Here is a 24,864-nt window from a genome sequence, read left to right as displayed (position 1 = left end):
ATATTTGGAAGATACATCTGCCATTTTTGGAAGGTGCTGCATTTTGTAATAGTTACCCTGTAAATAATTTTATAGAGCGTCAACTGTGGCTGCACATTCAAATAGAAACAAAAGTAGTTTTCTTTTACCATCATTCAGTTACGTAAAGGAGGAAAAAAAACCTGGTACTCAAAGATGCCACAATTCTAGCATCTTTTCCACTGTACAAATTGTAGAACTAAAATGCATACATAATACACTTAAAATGGACATTAAAATTATGTTGCTTTGTCAGTGACATGTTCTGTAATAAAGCCATCTTTCATTCCTCATAATTCATTCATTCTAACATGCAGAAAACATGCTTTTGTACTTCTGTTTTTTCCAGACTTTTTTTTTTTAAATTAAAAACTTCAGAATATTGAATGCAAATGCTCTCCCCTACCAGTTACATTTTTACTGCCATGTTATATTGGAATTTCACTTTTGAATGAAAGCACCAAAGTTATGAACTACTGCAGAACAGCTCTGTTCCAAACAAACTGGTTATATAGATTGCAAGAACATTTCCACTTATTGAAACAGCAGAAAAATCCAAATTACAAAGTGCCCCAGATTTCTTGGCCAACAGATTCCACTAGCAAATAAGCAGGTTTACAGCTTACTTCCTCGCAGCTCAAAAATCTCTCCAATCAGCATGAAACATGGTTCAGCAAGAGAGTCCCTTTTCCCATCCACCTCCTCTCCGTAGTCCGACAGGTCACTATCCTCTTCCGTTTCTTCCTAGGAAGAGAGACACAACATGGGTATGCACTGCAGTTCCCCATCCTTCTTCCAGAATGGCTTTAGTTACTGCCATGCTCTGGGGAAGGAGCACAGCCAGCCCTCTCAAGAAAGGGCATTAGAGCCACCAACTCTGCTGCCGGCAGGATCTGGCAAACAGGAACCTCACCAGGGATTTTGAAAAGGGATTGCACTTCTCACCAGACAAGGGTGATGAGGACCCTCTGCACTGCTGGAGTCATCACCACTGCTAGATCTTTGTGAAAAGGGATTGCCACTTCTCACCAGACAAGGGTGATGAGGACACTCTGCACTGCTGGAGTCATCACCACCGCTAGATCTGCCTGCAGCCTTGCCCCAGTAAGCACCTCAATGTTCGGTGGATCTGCCCAGATTTGCAGGGTCCACTGCCTATATTGCCCTGCCAACACTAGCTGGATAAGGGAAAGCAGGTGATGTGGGAGCCATGTACTGCTAGGAAGCAGGTGAGAGCTGTAAGGAGGAGATGGCACTCAGAGGTGTTTGTGATTGCAAAGCCTCCTCTGACACAACACCCATGAAGGAAGGACATCCAGGATGGGGAGCTAGCCAGCTGGAGCTGTTTGCAACACAAGCAGCTAGGAAGAAAGAGGCAGAATCTGGTTATTGCACAGGGAGAAGCAGGTAGCTGGCTCCCCTGGAGAGCAGACAGTGCCTTGCACAGCTGAAGGCACTCAGTGGTATCAGACACCAGCAAGTTGTCCTTGCAGTAAGCCGGAAACCAAACCCGGCAGCGAAAGAGGAACGGGTCACTGCAAGGACAAGCACCATTAACAAGTACTAGTCCCAGGCAGAAACATAGTATGGTGATACTTAGTGACCTGAGTCTGAGGATACCCAAGCTCAGGGTCCCGAAGGGAGTAGAGTTATTCAGAATAGACTCACAGGAGAAGAATGGATTGAACCACCTCAGTTTTGGTGGTACCATTTATTCAAGAATGAAGAGCAGACAGCACGTTGTTTCTCAGTGTCACGAAGATCTGCTTCAGCATCAGGACTACACCACCTACCATTACTCCTGACAGCCAGCACATACCTTTGCTTTCCTGGATCTTCCCCTGCCCGCCTATGCTTACAGCAAAGCCACAGTGGGGTAGACCCGACCCCCACGGAGGCTGGTGCAATGCCCCAGTCTCTAGTTCAGGAATGGTCAGAATGGTGTGCAGACAAATTTTCTTTCTTCAGCCCTGGTTTTCAAAGAAATCCGTCATCTCTTCCATTGCCTTCCTTTCTTTCTTATCATTCCATCATCTAATACTGCTTCCCCCCCCCCCCAGTCATCCAGTCTGGAAAACCTGCTTCATGGCTCTATTTCTCTTGCATTATTTTGGTGTCTTTCTTGGCCTTATTCTTATGGTCACAATCTTTCAGTCATCCCTTGCCTGTCATTTGAACCCTGCTATACAGAGAGTATCCTACAGTGTCTCAGCTGTACATCAGTTTGTCTTACTCCTTCCTCACACCCCCCAAATCCCATCTAAAGCCCATCACTGACTTCAGGTACATTTCTAGTCCCTGAATCTTCTCCAGGCATGGCACTGCATAGTAGTCTATAAATAAATAAATAACTCCGCAGTGTTGCACATTCCAACACTTACATATCCTGTACCCTTCACATTTCCTGTGTCACATTTGGCATTTTCCCTAGCACTGCTCGAGATGCTGCTTCTCTGCTCATAACCAGAAAAACAAAAGAAAAAACCCCACAGCACTGAAGCACACTGTAAACGTCCGCGTAGACTCCGCTATTTACCGACTTCCACAGCTTGTTAAGTCCCAGGCTTTTAAAGCTTTCTGCTAGTGATAGGCTAAGCTGTGACTGAGGGCAGGGAACAAAAAGCCACACCATACTGACAAGAAATGCCACACAAGGAAACCACAAGTCATTATGCTTCTTACCATACAAGCACACAAATTCACTGACGATGACCAGAGTTTTCTCCAGGGACACAGTCTGGAGCAAACTCCAGTCCTGCTCACTATCTTCCTCTGGTCAGACTTCTTGGTCCTTTGTCATTTTAATTATTCAAGAAATTGTTTTATTTAATTTTTCATAGTAGACATCATTCCATATTTTCATTAAGCACTTGGGCAACAGAACAGAAAATAAGCTTACTGAATTTGCAGGTGAGCTTACTGAATTTATAGTTGAGCCCACAGGGTGCGGTTTGATAAAGACAGATGCAAAGCAGCGATAACTCACTGTGTAAATGCAGGAAATGAAACAATTGATATTGGTAAGACTACAGAAAAAGATCCCAGGGCCATACTGCTGTGGAAAAGGCAAGTGTAATACCATGATGTTTAAGCACGAACACTTTTTGTATGACATACATACACATATAGATATAAAAATTATTTTCATACTTGGGAATAGGAAAACCTAGCGGGAGCATCGTGTTTCAAATTTTAGTCACCACACTTCCAAGAAAAACATGGATAATCGGTAAGTCCAGAGCAAAACCATAAGAAAAAAATAAAACATAACCTAACAAAAACTAGAAGAAATTGGGGCTGCTCAGTCTAAGAAATAGAAGACAAAAGGAAAGTACTAACTCCTGATAACTGAGATGATCCTAACCCAAACTGTTCTGTGTTTGCTGCAGACAGGACAAGAGCTAGCTGGCTAAAGAAGGGAGATTTAGGTTAGACACTAAGAAAAGGTTTCTAACCATGAAGATAGCTGAGAAGTGGGATACGCTGCCTTGCTTGGCCAGAGAACATCAGTTATCAGAGGTTTAAAAACACGTTAGACAAACACGTGCCAAGAATTTTGCTGGTACAGTTGAGTCTGCTTGGAGCAGGAGGGTAAACCCAATGACCTCTCTGAGGTCCCTGCTCTGTTTTTCTGCTGTTCAGTGAATCCCCTGTCATTTAGAAAAATGCAATGAGAAGAGTAAATTCTTACACCACAGTGCATTTTCTATCCATTAACACTTCATAAACCTAAAAGTCCTTCCTCTAGATGATATCAACTGCGTTTTTTCCTCTGTTTTGGTTTTGGTCTTGAGAGCTAAGAAGTATGTTCTAAAGCTAGCCCTGTCCAAGGAGCTGTATATATAAAAGATCTGAAATTGCTGCAATATCTAATCCTGAAAACAGCACTCAAGAGGTAATATTGTTGCTCTAACACATATTTGAAAAATGTGAGATGAGACGTAAAAGGCAAAGAGAGAGCTGTATGAGAGCATTCCCTTCTACAAAGTCCAAAATACAAACTAAACCAGGAATTCTTAGTTACAAAGAGAACACAACTGTAACAGCTTTGTAACGCGTGGTTTAACACAACTTCATTAATGACCTTGTACCAAACGATTTAACCCTAGTTTAACTGCTTTAGTAAATTATCCAAAATGCTATCACTGGGCAAGACTGAGCTGACGTAAAACTCACACTGAAAGTCAAGAGTGTCCAAGGAAAATCAGAGCTGATCCCAGACTGCCTCACAATTCCCCTCCCTCCACTTAATTTTATCATTATTTTTAAACTAGGACAAACGTTTGCCATACTGATTCAGAGGGTCTAACAGTCCCCTATACTCCCTCCATCTGTATTCTGTTGCCTCATCTTATGTTTAAGCTTCGGGAAACAGCAGAGAGGAGAAGGAAGGTAGATGTGAAGTGGGATGGTCTTTGCATTTGCAGTGCCTGGCATAATACAGTCTAGCCAAAATTAAGCTCCTAGTCTCAAAAGTAGCAAGTAAGAAATAGTATTAAATTTAAACTGAGTGAGAAGTTATGTTCTGACTCCTCTGTTGCCACACTGTCTGGGCATTTTTTGCTCTACTTCCTTCAGTTTTTCAGTACCCGTTGCTTCATTTCTGCTTCATTTCTTTGTTCTCTATCCTCTCTCACGCACTCTCATTACAAACTCCCTTTCCTTCTCCCGTATTTCCTAACTATCTCCTCCTACACACTCACGTAATACAATACACGTGCAGTCTGGCTTTTTTCTTAAGGATGTTTTTCAATTAAAAAGCAAAATACAAATAGCTTCATGCTTCTATGCTTTTATGCTACTTCTACCTAATAGTCATTTTAGTGAACGCACTGTTGTTTTTAGAACTGCAGTACTTCTATCGAAGTGTATAATTAGTTTCTCAAACTTTCTTTATATTTATTACTCTGAAATGAGACATATGCATTCAGCATCTAGGTGCAAATACAGTGCAATTTTGAAAAATGAAAATATATAGGATTTTCTTATTCCTGAGAGATGCAAGTCCACCTTTTTGCCTATTAACAGGCTAGAACCATAAAAGTTCCCCAAACTCCATTTATCCTGCAGAAGGCTCATCCACTGCAGACAACTACAGCATGTAAGAAAAGAATTACTTCATATAACGTATAACTAAAAAGGGGAATAGAAACAGCTCCTTGGAGGCTGCATATCTGCAACATGAACCACACAGAATAGAGAGCCATGGAATTATGGTCAATTTTAGTCAGTGAGCTATTTTAGTCATTAATCTATTCTTCACTGCATTTTGAAAGACAATGGTTTTTTATGGCTTAGTATCAAATTCTCCAACTGGTTTGCCCACATGGGCTCCCGCCTGTATTTGCAAATTCCCTCAGTGAGCCTGTACCATTTGCCAAAATTCTCTGTCAAAACTAGCTTTGCTTCAGAATTTGTCCAGAAATTATTAAGGATACACAGCTGTTCCCTGCCAAGAGAAGCTTCCCAAGAGAGAATTATTTTTACCTGTCAAAAACCCTCTGAAACACACATGTCAAGAGCACAAGAAAAGGGAAATTCTGCTATAAAAAATAAACAATCCCACATGGACTGCGATTCGTTTATTTGTGATAGGTTACACATTTGCCTATATATATTTATCAAAGGGCAAGAAACTTACTGTATTAACAAACACCTTTTAAATTCATAGACAGCTCTTACTGCTGACTCTTTGTTCACTTACAGTAAATTAAAAATGACCTTTGGAAATGCCTTGCAATATTACCTGCCATTCAAATGCATTTTATTAATGGCTCTCCCCACTTACTTTAGATAAGTAATTAAATTTGGGAAGATTACTTTTCTACCACTTACCTCCTGATGAGAAAACAAATCACCAGGAAGTCGTTCTAGAAATGAGGAGAGTGAAAAAGATGACTTCTTTCCCTGCACATCAATAACTTTGAGGTGCTCTGGGGAAGGACTCAAGAAGGCGTAAAGTGCTTCACTCTGGCAGAGTCTTTCATCAGAGAGCAATTTCTATGAAAGAAAAATAATGACAGAAACAACACATTAATTAAATATTTCTTGTTAAGGAACAAGGCTGTCCAATAAAACTGATTAAGACATGGCTCAGAGAGGTAGAGTGAGAAAAAAAATCTGTGTCTCACAAAGATACTTCAAAGATACTTTAAGAAGCTAGTTCTAAAGTATTAGAACTAGTAAGATTAAAGTTTTTAATCTTGCAAGTATTTTTTTAAATAAAAAAAGTTTTAATTTGTAAGAAATCTGTTGTGAAGTGTTACAGTTAAAAGTGGCAATTACAGGATCCATTATTTACTATTTCTTAATTAACCAAAGTTTACATTAACTTACCACTAGAGGAATGGTTACTGTCAGCCAAACTCATCTCAACTTCAGGCACTTAGACAACTTTGACATTTATAGCGTCAAACCTTACATCTGACCTATTTGTTCTAGGCTCCCTCTTTAGTCAATAGAAAGACAACATCCACTCCAAAGGCATGATTCAAATCTCCTGTTTAGACATCTGTTGTTTTTGTCTTTGTTTTCTTACCTGCAGAAAGTTATTAAGCTGCTTCTTGGATTTCTCCATGAACTTCTGGTCTATGGATTTGAAGGGCAGCTTGCTGAGGGAAGGCAACTGAACTTTCTTTAATGATGGAAAACACTGTGTAGGAGAAAAGAGAGCTGACTTAACATACATGTGCAGAAAAACACAGGTGGTTCAGAATGGACATGAAAAGACTCCTTTGTACTCTCATCTCCCTTCCACACCCCTCTCAGCACCTTGAAAAACACCTTCCCTTACCCACTATGGGCTGACACATCTAAACCCTTTCCCTTCACACCACCATCATTATCTACCCCTTATCAGACAGAAAGGTTAAAGCACTGTAAAAGGAAACCTTCTCTGTCCCCAAAAGCTGTCTTTTCTAATACCTCCCTGGAAGCCAGAGACAAAATCTAGTTTTTAAAGCAGGCTCTTGCATGACAGTGTAGAGCATATACCATTTTGACATTGGGTTAGTTCAGGAAAACATTCATTATTAAGCCAAAAAAAAAAAAAAAAAATTATAAACAAGTTTTATAAGCATCTGGCAGAGGCCAGAAATATGCAGTTAGAAAACTACCTCTAAAAGGCTCAAAGCCAAAAGGCTGGCATAAAAACTGGCAATATTAAATTTTTATCTGGTTTTCTACTCTCCAAGCATCATTCTGACAAATTTTAGTAATCTGCATCTTCTCCCTCCCCTAACTGAGATTCGTACCTCACTGAGCTTCCGGTGCAGGTTCTGAAACTCACTGAGCTTCCTGGGAACAGTCCAGTTCTTAGTTTCAGCTCCACCAACTTCTTGTAAACTCACCATGACAGAGTAACAGGGCACTTGTTCTCCATTCTCTTCTAAAACCTTGTGGGGAAGAAACCAGCAGATAAGGTATACTACTTTGAAAGCAAACAGTGGAACATTTGGGCTGCCACATGACTGGCTTGCAAATTCAGTCATCATCACTGTCCCATGCTTCTCTTGCAGTTTGAAGGCTACACATGGAGCAATACCCTTAATGGACTAAACTTCACCCAAAACGCTATGTCAGTCCTGAATCAGCCCTCCAGCTAGCCACTGTTACACTTTACATACAGCTTTGCAATATTGCCTATCAGCAATCAAATCTCCCTGACATGTCTTCTTCAAACAGCTGCATTATTTCAGTTTCTAAGGTACCTACCACATAGCTTGCTGATTGCTTAACCAATACTCCATCTCTCCCATCTGCATTTTCCCGACTGTTCTCCCATTACTCCCACCTTTCTTCCCCGGTGCTCGTGCCGAGGCTCACCCACACGCCAGGCACAGCAGCTCTGCAGCTGGGCCCTGCGGCAGCTGGTGCTGTCTCAGAGCGATTTCTCTGCTCACTTGAGCTGTTCTGCATGCACAGAACATGTGGTATCCATGTGGTGTTTATTTCCGAGGGGCTCACAACTTTACAAAAATACTAATGAATCAAGCTGTACAACAGCCAGAGGAAGGAGGAGCGATTAACCACATTGTGCAAATGGGAAAACTACAGCAAAGAAGTTAAATGATTTTTCTTCAGAGAACTGCAGCAGTGTGACCATATTATTTCTTAATTTGATGAGCCACCCAGAATTTCATCCTTGCGTCCTAATCGTAACAGATTTTTGTTTACTTATTTTAAGGAGACAGCTAAATAGATTATGAAAGGCAAATAAGGGAAATGCATAAAACACATAGCGTTTTTTGGCCAAGACAAACTCTCAAATGCTTGTTTTAATATATGTGCAAATAACAGAAAGGTAATTATAAAATACCACTCTCACGATCTTTTTGAGGAAAGTAATAATTTTTAAGCTTTTTGGACCTTTTTTTTAAGAATATTTAACTAATCCAATTAGGATAAGAATAAACTTTAAAATTCATATAATTATGACACATTTTCTGAGAAGCCTGTAAAGGTCTGACAACACTTGAAGCTAGTGACAGATAATTTGACGAGCAGCTACATCACCTTTGTAAAAGACACACAGCTAAAATGTATCTTCATGTTCTACAGCTGTTCAGAGCTGTACATGGAGAATATTCCCTGCGACGCACTCCTCCTAAAGCTGCACATGGACCACTAGGAAACCCCATCTGAGGCCCAGGTTTCACATCTCTCTGTAAAAAGAGCTGCAGCAGCACCCAGGCAGAATACAAAGCACCAGCCTGAATGTCTGAAAATGTGTCTGGTTCCCAGCACAGCTATTTGGGAAACTGCCTTTCTCCTGCCAGACTACGGCAGAAAGAGATGCTTGAATAGCCTCCAAAATGTAGGTCAGAGGGACCTGGCACAGAGGGACTGGGATCTCCTGGGACAGTCCCTGCCCTGTCTACCCCTGAGCTAGATTGGATTTGTGTTTGCAGGTGACTCACAAACACCTCCTGGCAGCCGCTTTTGAAAACTAGGAGATCAGTGCTGAAAATGCTGATCTGAGTCACCCGTATTATTCTCCCTTACACATTCGTCCCCAGGGCAGGGATTTGCATGTGTGTAGGGTCATCTGAACTGTAATTGTCAGGAGACAGTCATCCCTCTGGAAGCACATTCTCAAAATGGGAGGACTTAGTACTCCTTCTGCTTTCAAGTTAGGATCCACTGCAAAACCATTTAAATTCTAATTACTAGATGGAGATGCATTACAACTTCCTTCAAAAACCCTCACATAAATACCTGAAAGTCTTCAGGAACTTCTTAAGAAAGCAAAATTTTTGACCAACTTAAGTACTTGTGCATTTGTTTTTCCAAATTAATGAGTCAACTAGAAAATGCACAGAAAAATGGGATGTTCGGGGGTCTTCTAAACCAGGAGATCTAGTCCTTTGCTGTAACAGGCACCATCTCATACAACTGTTATCATGAATGAATTCAAACTTGTGAAACAATTTTTTTTTCCATCTCCGTTACAGTAAAAGTCTGCTCTAGACCCTCACCCCGGTCATTGGAAGTTTCCTTTCAATTTCCAAACTCATTTCCCATTTGTTCCAACAACTCTTCACCCCTCCCTTCTGTTTACTCTAATTGATGTGTTTTTATAGACAGTCTTATTCCTCTGAGTCTCCCTTTTGCTAGGCTAAGCAAACGAAAGTGCATTCACAATCACTTCTCATGGGAGAAGTTCCTCATTCAATCCATTCAATTCCACCCTTCTCAAACACAACAGCCCAGCACCTGCAGAGCGACTGTAACACTTCCTCGTCTCAAATGGAAACTCCTCTCCTGACGTATTCGAGGGCCATGTTTGCCTTTTTCACACCTGCAGCCCACTCAAGACGAACTGCACATCTGACAAGCCACCAGCATACCTACTGCTTCCAGCCAAAAGGTGCTCCAATGGGTCGGAGCCGAAGGCCAGAGTTCCTGCTGAACGCCAAACCTCGCACACCATGCTGTGAGATTTCACTGCACTTCTATTACTCCCATCCTAAAAATCATCCAGTTCTTTCTGAGAACCATCCTAAACCTCTTCCAGCTCTGATTCTTCAAGAGCAAAAACTTAACATTTGTGCTCTGGTTTGGTTTTCCAAGTCCAAAGGTCCTGTGGTAGTCTCACAGCACTGTCAAGGGCTCTCAGAATTAGCCCCTAGGATGGCATTTCCACAAGTCTCCTCCTCAGCCCTTTCTCAGCCCCTTTCCTCAGCTTACACTTGAGTCTTTCAGGTTATTTATTGCTACTTACCTGGCAAGGACAGAATCAGCCCTCAAGTATCCAAAAGCAGCTTCAGGCTACTGGGTGGTTTTTGGTGGGTTGGTTGGTTTTTTTTTTTTCATTGGCAGCAACTCCATAGCCTCAAGACAATGTATTTACTGTCTACTAGCATGCCACAGATACCTAGTCCACAAAGGGTAAAGATTTCTACCTTCTCCCTATGAGGCACAAAGTCCCAAAGTGGATAGAGAGAGATATGAATGAGGGTGTTGACACACCTACACCCATTAACAAAACCTACAAGGCGCACGCCAGAGGTGAACACCTCTTACCGGGGTGTGTGGTGTGATAACAGTAACAAACATTCAATGAAATATTGCAAAAATGAATGAGGAACAAGTATTACTGAATACTTTCCAGGAGAAGCTCTAGCTATTAGCTGCAGTAGGTAAAACGTAAACTTAACATTAGCAAAAACTGTAATAATAGTTCAGTAAAGTAACAAGCTGCCAAGGAGAGACTTGAATCACCTGTTAGCAGCACTAAGGGCTGGTCCAGACATCCATCAGGAATGATTAAACATTAACAAAAATTAGCCCAGTCATTAAGCTAGCGAAGAACTGTATGACTCACCAGAAACTTCCTTCAGTCAGAGCAGCTCTCTGAAACAGCCTACCCAAGCTGTGCAGCAGTGAAATAGGGGCTAACCAGACTGCTGTTAAAAAAAAAGTCCCTTAAAAGTCCCTTTTAAACATAGAAAGACCATGCAGAAGGCATATCGGGCACACCATTGTTTTCCTCAATTCACAGGAAGCTAATTTTCTTAACTTCCACTGAGCATAAACATCCTAAATTCGAAGATATTTAAATGAGTAAGATAAGCTATTTTTTCACCTTATTCAAATCTACAAACTCCATTCCTTATGAAAGTAATAGATTTTTAAAAAGATGTTATGCTCTGAAACAGTCTTCTCTCTTCGGACAGAGGAGGCAGAACGTCTGCTACAATACGAAATGATAACAAGGCCAAAACCATTAAAGCAAGTACAGCAGGTTAGGTACGTAGCTGTAAGTTTTACACCTGCTGGTATGGGGGGGAAACATGGGGAAGTGAATCTCAGAATTAGACGAGTTGTTATCATGGGTCCCCTCATTCTCCATGTTCTCGCTGTCTTTTTCCAACCTCTACCAACCAGCCAAAACACTTAGTCTCTGAAGACTGTTTTATCAGAAATATCAGTTACCAAAAGACACCCGTAGGTTATACCATTTACATTGTGTTTTTTTTTTTTAAATATATATATTTCACACACACACACAGCTAGTGCATTTACATGACTCAAAACTATAAAGACTGAACGATTCAAGCTAAGAGAGTACAAACAACAGTTTGGACACAGTTCTTTCCCAAGTCTTAAGTAATTCTAGTTTTTTATGCATTATCTATTAATTGGTTTAGTAGATCAGTTTATAAGGTCGATGACAGGCTATTACACTTTCAGCTCAAATTCTATAGCAAAATTTACTTTTACTAAGCTTTTCTGCAAAAAACATAGGGCCACCAAGTTTTTTTCTCTCTAAAAATCACAGAGCTACACGCTAGAATTAGCAACTGAGTATTCTGCAGATAGGAAGACAATGTCACCTACTCATGTCCCCTGAAATCATCAACTGCAGCCAGAACATCCCGAGCAATTAATTAACATGGATAACTACAACACTAATGTTTTCTCCAGCCTACCCTTTGAAGCACGGAGCTGCAAACAGCACAATTAATGCAAGCCTCCATTTAATTATCTAATCCAGTACTACTTATAAGATATAGTTAAGGCAGCAAGTAATTAAAAGCCTCTCCCAACCCCCCTCTTATTCAGCCGAACCACCTTCTCATCTGGTAATAAGGGAGACGCTGGGCAGCTCTGTATGGTGCCCCTTACCAGAAAGCTGCCGTTCTGCTGCACACGGTATTGCTGTTTTTTAAAACCAGACTTCAAAAGCTACAGAGAACTCTTAAAGACAACTTAAGAGCTTCACTGTTCTCAACTGTGTCACCTGCAAACAGCATTAAAACAAAAACAAACCCAGACATTTACACATTGAGAATTTGGTTTTTAAAATGGCACCTTAAGTTTTTAACCTGTTGGATTTATTTCTTCTTTTACAGACAATGAGTTTGACTGTTGACAGACCTATCAATAGCTTGCAAGAGCTCAAGACACAACCAAATAAACTCAACAGCACATAATTTTTTCTTCCAAGAAAAATTACCTCAAGGAAACTACTTATACTTATTTAAGAAACATTATCTTAATAGCACAGGAAGGCAAGCCAGTAGACATCCCATTAATCTTTAATTTCTCTGAAGTGATACTGTCAAGAAGATTGCTTACGTACGGCGTCAGCCTACAGTTACTACATAACAAGCATTTATTGGGTTCCTTTCACGGCAAGTGTTAATAGAAAGCCATGAGATGGTAATATTTTTTGTTTCCATTAGAATTTTTTTTACATTCATTCTACAATTGTCTGCCTATGCCCAAACGGAAGAGCAGAACAAGACAAAAAAAAAAAAAAAAAAGAAATTTAACTTCTCCTTCAACTTACTCACAGATTTAAAACACTTTATTTCTGGGTATTCTAGTCCCTTGAAAATGTACTGCTATTAAACATAATAATACAAAACAAAAAGTGTAAATACTGCATCTTTGAGACATACCAGACACACAACTGCACCCAAGTGCGATAGAATGGTAATATAACAAGAGACAGTTCTCATGAAAAACAATGCCCTTAAGATAGCAAATTACTCTACCCAATGCCAAAACCAGTTCACATACATGCAGGTATCTTTATAACTCCATTACAACAGTGTCTTGAGGACTAGAAATTTTGTATATGCATCGTAGTAGTCACTGGGGAAACAGAGGAGTTCAGAAGAGGTTAGATTCCTCTCCTGCCCCAGTAAATATGAAGTATACACAGCGTACACAAAGGTATAAGGAAAGTATATACAGGGTTTTATTCTTCTCTTCATGCAAGTTTGAAGTGACCCAGAAGATAAAAAGCCATAAAAAAACCCGCCCATACCTCGCCTGAGACAATGAAGGCTTTCCACATGCCAAGATTCTCACACCACCAGTCCGTTCTTGCAATGTGCAGCTGAAGGTCATTGTGCTCTCTCTCCATCAGAGTAATTTCATCCTTCAGCTTAGAAACAATCTGCAGAGGAGAGTTTATTGATTATAATTGGTAAGAAAAAGCTTATGCAACATGCCTAGTTGTGTCTTTAGGGATGCTATTCAGAAAGGAGAAAAGGTACAAAAGCAGGGAGAGAAAGAACAATTCACATGGGAAAAAAAAAGGTGAGAGAATCTATGATGCCTCTTATAAACTATACACAGTAATCTTAAACGTCAACTCTGATACTAGAATAAAAAACAAGTTAGAAGGATATGCTACTATCACACTACCAGCATAAAAGGCACTTTAGATAGGATTATATATTACACACATATATTACACATTATATGTTTTATACAAACTTGAATTGCAATTACTGAAATATGCACTACTGAAGACACCCTCCTTACCATTTTCAGATATACATGATGCAACCGAAGAACGTGGGAATAGATTTCATTTTTAGGAACTTAGCTATGTTAACAATCACTCAGAAAGTCACCACTTAATTCATTTTAGTTTTGGAAAGGGAAGGATTTATTATTGTGGAAAGCACGCATTTAAAAAGATGTTCTCACCAAGACATAGCTCACCGTCATAATCTCATAAAGGAGAAATACTGTATCTCATCACATCAGCAAAAAAACTAGGTGACAATACATACTACCAAGACAGTATGACAAGAAAAAGTGGAAGTATACATAAGATGTGACATTAGAAACAGCAAAAGAAGCTGCACATAGTCAAATTTATGAGTCTTTGTTGTACGACTTGCACCACAAGTGGTACATTCTACAGAGCTACAGTAATTCTGACTTTTTCAGAATTTTTGTCTCACGTAAGATGTTCAATATTACCTACACAGCAGCTATATAACAACCTTCTAGCATATACGTAACCTTCAGAATAATTTTGTATTTTATTTTATTTACTGTCAACACACAGATTGCTCTGCAGTCACCTTACACGGACTCCTATAAGTGGTATCCAGGAACAATCAATAAATACAGAAGAACTGGTAAGGTTTCATCATAAGTAAAGAGTTGTTACACCTATAAAACAAATACTGAGACTTTATAATGATACTGGATCCATTTTATTATTCTGTTTCAAAGATGTATATATTTTCAAAGACAAAGAATATTTTAGGAGAAAAAAATACAGGGAAAAACCCACTACTTTACAAGGGGTACAATCCCCACCTCCCCAAGAGCTTAGGTATAGAAAAAATACAACTATTATTTCTCAAGAACGCAAAGGGAACATACAAGTGATACATCCATGTGAATGCAACACTATATAAAGGCTTAGTTATATAGTACTTTTCATATAAAAGAAAAAAAATTAAAACTATAATGCTACAGAAACAAATGGTATGGCCTAACTCACGCATACGCAAGCAGACCCACTTTTGGTTCGTACTTATTTTGTACTTCTAACTCTTTTTGCCCATGGTGCAAATTTTAACTTAAAACCTAGTTGGTTATAAGAGCACCTCTTACAATTTCTCAAAGCAAGTTTTATGTTCACTCCTGGTACAGGTCCACTGGAAATACGAAAGATCTGAACATACATAAAATCCCTCCAACTTCCACATAATTCCTGATAAAGACAGAGGCAGTTTTCCATTCAGTAAAGTCCCATTTAATTTCAATAATTGTGTCACACAGTTTTGTTTGAAAATAAGCCTTAGCAAGCACTAGAAAGCACTCTGGGTGGGGAACGTTAAGGTTTTGATTTGCTACTGAGGATGACAAGATTGAACACTGGAAAGAATGTGGTCCCTGCACATTTACTGTGACATTCACTGTCCCTGTGACAAGGTGCTCTCACACTGTCAACCCCAACTGTCCATTTAAAAGCTCCACAGGTAAACGCTACTGCAGTAATACAGGCATAAATAAATAAAAAATAAAAAATTTTAAAAAATGGGACAAAAAGGGACACATCCGTGCTCCTACCACTCCAAACAGTAGTGGTTGGATGACAAATAAGAGGTATCTTCTGCCAGCTGAGGCCACACACACAGCAGAGCAGCTGTGAGCGGGACACCCCAGAACAGCTGCAGACACATTTCCAGTTATCTGCAGTAACCTCTGTCAGAAGCGGGATGTGGAAGGGACAGAGGAATGAAGCTAGCCAGGGTGGCATCAAACACTACTGTCCACATCTTTCTCTTAGAGGGAGAGATTTCTGCTATCCCCAGAGCTGGGGCAGCAGAGAATGAGCAGGGTGTCAACTTCTATTCAGACCAGCATCTTAGCACTCACCCTGAGTGAAGGAACAAATGTACGAAGAACCCAGGTCCTGAGCAATGACTAATATCCAGGTACATTTTTGCCACCCCTAGCAGGAGGCCATTTTAGGGACATGCCTTGGCTACTTGTTCGTCTCACCCACCGTCTACCATTTGCAACCAATCTCATTACCCCTGAAAAGCTTGGTCCAGCTGCATCTGAATAACAGTACTGTAATATCATCCTCAGTAGCAATGCAAATTACTTGGCCTTGGCCAAATGCAAATCACTTGCTTCTGCCTGAATATGTTCTTCGATTGCTTAACTGTTGCACTTTGCAAAACAAAAGAGGGGTTTGTTTTTTTTTTTTAATCCAAGCCCAGAGAGTCGAAGTTTCATATCCCTCATAATTTTTAGTCTTATGAAAGTGTGCCCTGCAGATTTCTCCTAGCTCCTTATAAAGGAAATCAGTCACTTTTATAGGTTTGGGGTTTTTTTTCCCCCTTTATTTGAGCAAGCCAGTCACAACTGTAGAGATTATGAAATTGTGCTGTGCTATTTCAAAGCCAGCAGAGGGAGCGGAAGTTAACTAGCACATCCCTCCGCTGCAGTGCTGCAGATGTGGCGGGGACACGAAAACAGCTGCCATAAAGAATCATACAGATATAGGTGGGTAGAGATGTAAGAAAGAAATACTATTTGCCACTGACAAAGCAGCAAGACCGCTGGGAGAGAGGTCGTTATTCTATGACAAACAAAGCAATATAAATCATATTTGCAATTTTAGTTACAATAGCCTTAAAAAAAATGGAAAAATAAACAATTAAAACTAAGCTCTGGTTTCACTTTCTATAACAGGCTGATAGAAATAGCAATCTGACCTATCCAAAAAGAGCCCGAGACAACTGTGACCTAACCAAAAAGAGCCCGAGACAACTGGATATTACACAAACACACACATAATATATATATTAAAAAAAAAAAAACAAGACTGAAGACACTAAAGGTACTTACCTTTTTGTCGGGTTTTGGTGAATTACATATGGAATTTAAAGCCTGTTTCTTATACTCAAGCTTGTCATTTAGCTGGCGAAGTTTATTTACAGCATAACTGGCCTGTTCATTAATTCTTGTGCTGCATTCTTCAGTAGCTTCTTCACAATCCTGGCTCTAGGAATAGAGGATGGGAGTAATTGCATCACTAATATGAAAAAGGAGACAGTTATTGTTTGCTCCGTAACTATTTTATGTATAAGAACACTTATTCTTGTTATAGACGAAAATGTAGGTATAAGATTCTAACCGATATTCCAACCATCAGACCCAACACGAAACATAAGTCTGTTAAAGAAAACAAAAAACAAAAACACACACCCCCCAAAAAAAACCAAACCACCACCCCAAAACCCAGACAAAGCCTCATTACCATTTATACTACAGCTCTTTGGCAACTCTTGCCAACTGTGTAAAACGACCTTCAAGCTAAGGCTTTAGTGTAAGTGAGAGGAAGAATCAAAGTTTATTTTAAAAGCAACAACAGCTTAGTAGTCATGATCCATATTCCGAGCCAGATAGAAAAGCAAATACTTAGCTCTGAGCTGAAAGATAATGAGACTGGGGTGGGGGGAACCCAAAACCCCTCAGTTCTAACAGTCCTGCCTCCCACAAACCTTCACAAAACAGATTTATCAGCCTGCAGAACAATCTAAACCAAGTCCTTCCTCTTCATAAACAGATTTTACTGCTGTTTTTAGAAATGTTAATAAAAATGTGTTAAAAGCACACATATATCGCCCTAAACACCTAAGCAATTTTCTTATATTCATTCAAACCAATAGCTTTTTCCATCTCGTGTACTACAGGCATGCAAAAAAAATAGAAAACTTCACACCTTTCAGTGACATTCTCTTTAACACCTTTTGGCATTTGCCTCAGCCTCCCCTTTCTTACTGTATTTCCCCAAATAGGCACGAAGACCTTGAGATCCAGCAAACACAGCACTGTGATGTTACTGTTGCCATGTTCAAAGATCTTTGAGGTCTGCCTGTGACTGACTATATCTTAATTTATCTGTGGGAAGCTATGAATCTAATCTCATGAACGAGAGTTCTGTGTTATTTAATGATATTCCCACTAAGTAAGCTGTATCTTTATATAATTAACAAAAAGCTAACAGAAGGAAGTCTCACACTCTACTAAATTCTGCTTTAGAGAAGACAATCCTACTGTAAATTCTGCAGTATTTTACATCTCAGTAAAAAACTCTGAGAAGAGATACAGTAGCAACAATAATTAATCTCCTTAGTGTGATCCTCATAAGGGAGGGTAACATCATGCAGAAGTCAGGAGTTCTAGGCTAAGAAATCCATGCCCTTTTCCAGCTCTGCATTTGCGTGCTATGTGGCTGAGTAAATAACATTAGCTCTATGCCCCATCCTTTCTTCTGTCTATTCTGCATGGACTGTAAACTCCTCAGGTCAGAGACTGCCTCCCAGCATGTGTACAGAGCTCAGCTCGTGGAAGCTTGTTGTCATCTCCTGGCACTACAATAATACAAACAATAATAACAACACTGGCTGTTATTCAAAACACTATTGAACAGAACCATAAAATAAAAACTTGTATTTGTTGGGAAGCACAGAGGTCAAAAAGAATAAAAAAAATGCTATTTTCAATACTGAAGAATTAAAAGACTTTCCATATGAAGTTTGGTTCTAGTAATCAAAGGATTGCAATTAACGACAAATCAGTAAGGCTCTGCTCCCAGAGGTAGGCTACAAGATTTCTCTGTCATTAACATTTCAGACACTTACAGCAAAAAACACTGCTGAATCACTAGGTTTAATCACAAAAATGCTAGAATTACAAGATAACAAGTTACCTGTATTCAAATTATCAAGTTTACCAAATAAACAACCAAAACACTCAAAGCTGAGATCATAAAGGATTGTGCTGTTTTCCCCTGATTGTTAAACTGATAATGACTTCCATTTCTGTGAGTGCTGCAGAACACAGACTTTGGGCTTATTTTAGCGATCTGACACACACAGCACCAATGCAACCACCAGACCCTCTTTCTTCAAAGTGCTGAATACACGCACTGTTTGCTTCTGTATTTTTACATCTACCTGTGACCTTTTAAAGGAGGTTTGTCCAAGAAGCGAGAAATGATGACGGATTGGAAGGAAGAAGAAAAAGCTTGTTCCACGTGCAGTAGAACCAGCAGGGTCTGGCCTTTGCCCCGATTCCTACCTTCTGATTTGATTTTCTCACGTTTAATCAGGGGTCACCCTTTTGTCCTCCTCTCCATGAGGACACTAGATGGCTTTTTACCTATCCAGCAAAATTTATAGAAAATTAATATAGGTAACTCCCACAGTACCCCAGGAAGTGAGGACATAGACCTCTAAAACCCAAACTAAAAAAACCCAATTAGTATTTGCTAATGATACAGATCCCTTCAGAAACATCAAATTTCTCAGCTGTGGTTTCCTATACAAGGGGAGGAAAAAAAACCCAAACCTATTAGCCACTAGTGCATTTCCACCAACATTTGAAAGCCCACTGGAAGCTTCAGAAAGAAGAATTTCTTATAATTTATTTTCACCTCGAAGACCCTGAAGCATGGCACAGAGCCATTAGGATTGCTCTATTCAAGAGATGCTCTAACCGTATATGCAATTTCATACTTAGTTTGTTGTTAAAAAATGCAAAAAAACTTTAACCATATAAGCAAACTTGGCAATATATTAGTCTTTAACGTTTCACAGCAGACACAGCCTTCAAATCTGGCACATATATATCCAAGGACTCAGAGGAAGGACAGATGATGCTGATGTCAAAAATCTAATTTTTTGGCAGCTATAGTATATGTTATTCTGACAGAGGACAGCTAGCCCTAAAGTGTCGTGTCAGTTTTCTTAGAGAAATGGTTATCTCTGTTAGACTCTGAATAAAACAGAGAGAGAGATTAAAAAGCACAACGTTTAATACTTAGAAATGTCTGGACAAAACCAGTAACAGTCTTTTCTCCAAGTCCCAATGGTTGCAGACACAAGGACAGAAAGTCTTTGAAGTACCTACCACCCTCAACACAGCTGAGTTAGCAGTGACAAAAGTAGAAAACGCGTCTTGAATCTTTTATCAAGGAAAAGAATACAGGGAGAAACAAACAATGAAAAATTCAGGAAGCTCTAAAAGTTCATATTGGAAGTAATTGACTTATAACAGCTCATCTCTGCAGATTTGCTGATATGCGGACTACGGAGACTGTAATAGCTCACCTACAGAAATGGAAGTCATATTTAATCAGTAAATACAAAAGGCTTAGGTTCTGGAAAAATTGCTTCTAAATGGCAGAACGTAGATCTGCACCTCTGGATTCTGCTTCTTATTTGTCCATTTAGATCCAGTTTTAGACAAACTATTACACTTCATTGTGTTCTGAGCAAGTTCACATGTAAAATGAAGATATTCACGCTGATCTGAAGCGGCAGCCTGACTGAAAGATGCTCACTAGTCTGAGAGATGCTCTTGACAAAATGTTCTCAGATAAACGTAACACAAGTTCCCCCGACGTGACCAATTTAGAGAACCCACTGAAAAAACTTGCCCCAAGAGAGCTGCCGCTGGGTTATTGCTCACGACATCTTGAATGCTCTGGTTTAGTATTTCCAGTTCTAGTGCTATTTTAATCAGTTTTATCTTCCAACATAGCCTATTAATTTATTCAATAAATTAATAAAAAAGCACTAAGACTATTTTTCATGACTTTTTCTCCTCTTCTGTGCAACCTATTTAGTACCTAGGAAATGCACGAGGGACAGGGACAGACAATGTCTAGACAGAAACCTACTCATGTTTCAGTGAGATTTCCTTCATTGAAAAGCAGAGCAGCTGAGCTTGTTGAGGTATGTTTTGCATTCTCTGATACTAAGGAGCATAACGAAAGATACAGAATACGAAAGGCTTGGAAATCTGAAATACCTACTTTAACTAACTTAAACTTTAAGTAGCCAGTCATTTTGTACCATTTTGCTTGAAAGAGCTTGTAAACATACCAGGTTTACCTGATGAAACTATAAGAGTGATGATATTTATAAATACATCAGAAAAAAAGTAGTCCAAAGCTCAAGGACAGAAGATGCTACTATATGCTTTACTCAGGATTGTCTTCAGATCACCTTAAGTTACAGTGAAAGAAGTTGTCCATGTGACTCACCACTTCATCTTTGTCCTCAGGAGTTGGCTGAGCAGAACTTCTTTCTTCTTCCTTCTTGACTGATCTCTCATATAAATCACTGACAATGAACGAGGGGTAATATCTGTCCTTTAGAGTTTCGTAAACATCTGCCTGAATTCTGTAGAATACTTCAATGCCTTTATTTCCCACGAGGCTTTGCTGTATTTCTTTATAAAGGGATTTTTCCACAGGTATTTCTCTGCTTTCCACAAAAAAATTCTGATAAATTTCACTCACCAGTTGAGGTATTTCAGCCTAGGAAGCAAGGAGGGAGACAGAGGGAGAAGAGAATAATAAAAAAATGTTTAAAATAGCAGGATGACTCAGGATCCAGGTGCATAATTTGAAGGATGATCAAGCTAATTTCACACCCAGATGTGTGAGAACACATCTGTGAATCTCTTACTGAGATCAAGCACTCTGCCTGCGCACCTATGCTAAGCAGTCAATTTCACAAGATAAATATTGATATTTGTTAAGTGAAGAAACAGCTGTGCTCTAAAATTACCATAGCTTCCACATCCACTGCTTTTAAAAGTATGCCCCAAAAGCTGATATTAAAAGGAAAAAAAAAAGTGCTAGAGCAACATTGTGGTCACCATTTTAAATTCAGATTGTAGAGTTCAGCTCTATTGGCTCTCCTGTCTTCTGTTTGATAGGATCAACTCACTTATGTGACTATAATTAATTTTTGAGGGGGAAAAGAAAAAAAAAAGAAAAAAGCACACCTGAAGAGACATTTACCAGTACACGAGGCCCGGTATTTCCACTGAGCACAGAACAGCGCACAGGATTGAACTTTGCAGTAATGAACAGGAAAGAGAAGAAGTAACGCAGCACAGCCCATGATCATCTCTCTAAATGATCATCTCTCTGAACTGACCCGAATTAAAAAGGTTTTACCCAACTCCCTTAGTATGGCACAATGTGCTTGCCTGCCTTATGTGACAATGTCACAGCCACATGGCTGCATGATGCTACTTTTTTGTAATCAAAGCTGCCCCTGTAGTGGCAGACAACCCTTACGTTCCATGGAGCAACAGGAGCACAGTATGTTAGAATCTCTTTTAAAAAAATGGGAAGTCTTAAATAAAGGCACTATACATATTGTTTTGAAAGCAAGGAGAGAAATCACAGCTGAAAGGTCATTAAAATGATTTATAGCACCTTTTCCAGTCACAAGCTGTTTGCAAGTCAAAACTGATTTATACAACTCTCTTGACAGTGCCTGACAAACCCTTTTTATGAACACTTTCTTGCCTGAGTTGGTTGTTAGCCATTTCTTCAGATCGTATTAATGGCTCACTACTCACACTCCACAACTGGCCACTTTGGTTACAGGATGTTATTTGTGTTTTACAATGGACTAGAATCTTTTTTACATAGGAGAGTAATAAAATTACAGTGAATAAAAAGTTAACTGATACTTAATAATGAAATTCGTATTTCATGCTAGTGTGAATCCTGGAGGTTTAAAACAATTTCCCCAAAAAATCCACCCCACTGCTCACGAACAGCAAATTTGTCCTCTACATTCTTGCTCTGCACCATTGCTCCAGGATAATTCTTGCAACGTTAGGTGATATTTCCTACCCGTTTCAGGGTTCTTGTTCCTACTTTATTTTGGCACAAATTACAAGACAGCATTGTTTCTTCCCTCTAGCAGTAGTGTGACATTCCTGGAGAAACTTAGCTGCTTATACAGCAACAGAACAGGGAAAGGAAGGGGTCTTTTAAAGCAAAATCTCTCTTTCAAAAGGATTTTAAAAATATATATACACAAATTTTCACAGCTTCAGATTGAATGGGATACCTGTAACTGGGAAGATGAGAAGTTTATGTACGCACTATCAAACTGTAATGCACTTTGAAGTTTCACATGAGCTGATACAACTAAAGCCAATATATTACTGCAAGTTTTTTCTCCGGTGAAGGGAAGTAATTCTACTACCTTTGCACATCAAGTACCCTTTTTACAGGTCATATTGCTACACAAAACAACAGTAAGCCATCATCACAACAGTCCACAATTTTTAATTGCCATATTATCCCCAAACATTGACATGGAGAAGTTAAAAAAACTAAGTTGCTTAGCACCCATCCTATGCTATTGCTATTTTAAAAACATAAATACAAAGACATTTCCTAACATCAAGACCACAATAAGCAGAGATTGCAGTTAATGTACAAGCCGCATGGACTTGCAATTTCTTCCACCTTGTTAGCGTTCTTCAGATACTCCACAGACTCCCAAAGACTGATCAAAGCCATCTTGTCCATCCTTTCCATGTAGATTCGGAAGTGCTCTCGGTATGAAGGGTTGGCCAAAATTTCTTCAAACTGAAGAATCTGAAGAAAGGAAAACTAAGAGTAAAACCTGGGAAAATACCTAACTCTAGCTTCTCTCCATCCCTCATGGGGAAAATCTTTTCACTTGATGTGTCCCCAGAGCACCATCCATCCCACAAACACATGAACTAGGTTCAACTGCACAGGCCTCCTACAGTAATAGTTTTGCTTCATTTAAAAAAAAAAAAAAAAAAAATAAAAAAATCAAAAATATGAGTTGTAAGTATTTAGAAGGTAAGTGCATCTATGCTCCTACCAGGTAGAAAATGTTTCCACATGTTTTCTGTCCAGGAGGTAAGACTACATTTCAAAGGACTAAGATAGCATTTCAAATCATTCATGAAATGCTATTGCCAAAAATTTAACTTCCAATGTTCCTGCAAGGCAGAGGAGCCAAGCTGAAAGCTAACTGATCTATTCTTTGCTTGATTCAAACAAAGATTAACACCAGCAGTTTCCACGCCACAGGGCTTTGAGATGTAACTCAATTATTCCCGGGGACACAGAAAAGATGGACTGTAGTTCTTTACCCTGGCAGCTAGGGCATTTGGTGGCCAGTTCCCATTAACTGAATGTTATTGAAAAGCATCTATCAGAAATGCAGCCAGGGAAGAGTACGGCTGTGATATAATGCTCAGGACTCTTCCTGAGATGAAAGAAGAGTGTGTACGTCAAGCAGAAAAGGAAATGAAACACAGACTTCCCACACCTAAGTAGATGCTGCAGCCATTAAGCTGCTGGATTAAAAAAACACTATTACTTCCTCATCCTCTACTATTTTTGTGAATCCAGGCCTTTTCTTTGAGACAAGCACGTGAAAACAAAACACCTCCCTGACAAAGCGAACAGATCTTCCCATGTTGAACAAAATTAATAACCTTAGCTTTCTTTGAAAAATAGGACCAATTTTCAAAACACCCTATCAAAACTAAACATCCCTTCCTCTCCAACTTTTCAGTCTAGCAGCTGAACCAGTTTTCATGTAGTTCATTTAGTGCCATTACTTATATCTAATACTTATATTACCAGGAATCCAAATACACCAGAGTTGTCTTGGTGTCTTGCTTTTGTAGTTCATTTAGTGCCATTACTTATATCACCAGGAATCCAAATACACCAGAGTGGTATTGGTGTCTTGCTTCGTACCTCACAGACACCAACCAGCCCACCCCTTTTTCTTTGAAAAGAAAAGCAGGTCCTCAAGCACTGGGGCTAATGAATCTTAGCTTCCTATGACTTTGCATTTTATAGCAAAGATAATTTGGTACGGACCAAGACATGAATTCCAACCGAGACTGAGGCATTAATAATTTATCTAACGTGGGTTTTTCAATACCTAATAATAATACAATTCAGGTCATGTATCAGCATCTCTCTCTCTGGGAAGGCCACCTGTTTTCCTAAACCTAGTACCTGTGAGACTCTACCACCAAGTTACATTTAGGAAAAACGGTTTGCTGGACTCAAGCTGCATGGCAGGAAACCACATACACATGCATGTACACAATTATTAGCACAAGTCACTTCCTTAATGAACTAAGCTAAAGAAGGTTCTTTAAAAACTATAGCCACCTATGTTTTATCTGAAACAGCACCCCCAAATTTTGGGCAGTGTTTAAGTAAATCATGTTTGTCTCAGCTGAAAT

General features: G+C 39.4%; 1 protein-coding gene across 1 annotated transcript in view; it reads right to left on the bottom strand.

The window, feature by feature from the left end:
• The window catches only part of SNX25 (sorting nexin 25), a 77,305-nt gene that overhangs the window by 5,823 nt on the left and 46,618 nt on the right, over positions 1 to 24,864 (bottom strand). The window contains exons 7-14 of the mRNA XM_009277365.2: positions 23,087 to 23,218; positions 20,849 to 21,124; positions 16,642 to 16,797; positions 13,298 to 13,429; positions 7,272 to 7,412; positions 6,557 to 6,670; positions 5,854 to 6,018; positions 645 to 762 (exon numbers count right to left, since the gene is read on the bottom strand). Of these exons, the coding sequence (XP_009275640.1) occupies positions 645 to 762; positions 5,854 to 6,018; positions 6,557 to 6,670; positions 7,272 to 7,412; positions 13,298 to 13,429; positions 16,642 to 16,797; positions 20,849 to 21,124; positions 23,087 to 23,218 (1,234 nt within the window). The remainder of the gene's footprint in view (positions 1 to 644; positions 763 to 5,853; positions 6,019 to 6,556; positions 6,671 to 7,271; positions 7,413 to 13,297; positions 13,430 to 16,641; positions 16,798 to 20,848; positions 21,125 to 23,086; positions 23,219 to 24,864) is intronic.

Source organism: Aptenodytes forsteri, unplaced genomic scaffold (genome assembly GCF_000699145.1).
Source record: "Aptenodytes forsteri isolate BGI_AS27 unplaced genomic scaffold, ASM69914v1 Scaffold65, whole genome shotgun sequence".
In the NCBI taxonomy this organism is placed as follows: Eukaryota; Metazoa; Chordata; class Aves; order Sphenisciformes; family Spheniscidae; genus Aptenodytes; species Aptenodytes forsteri.
The sequence above is the reverse complement of the archived record's forward strand: the minus strand, read 5'-3'. Positions and strand labels throughout refer to the sequence as shown.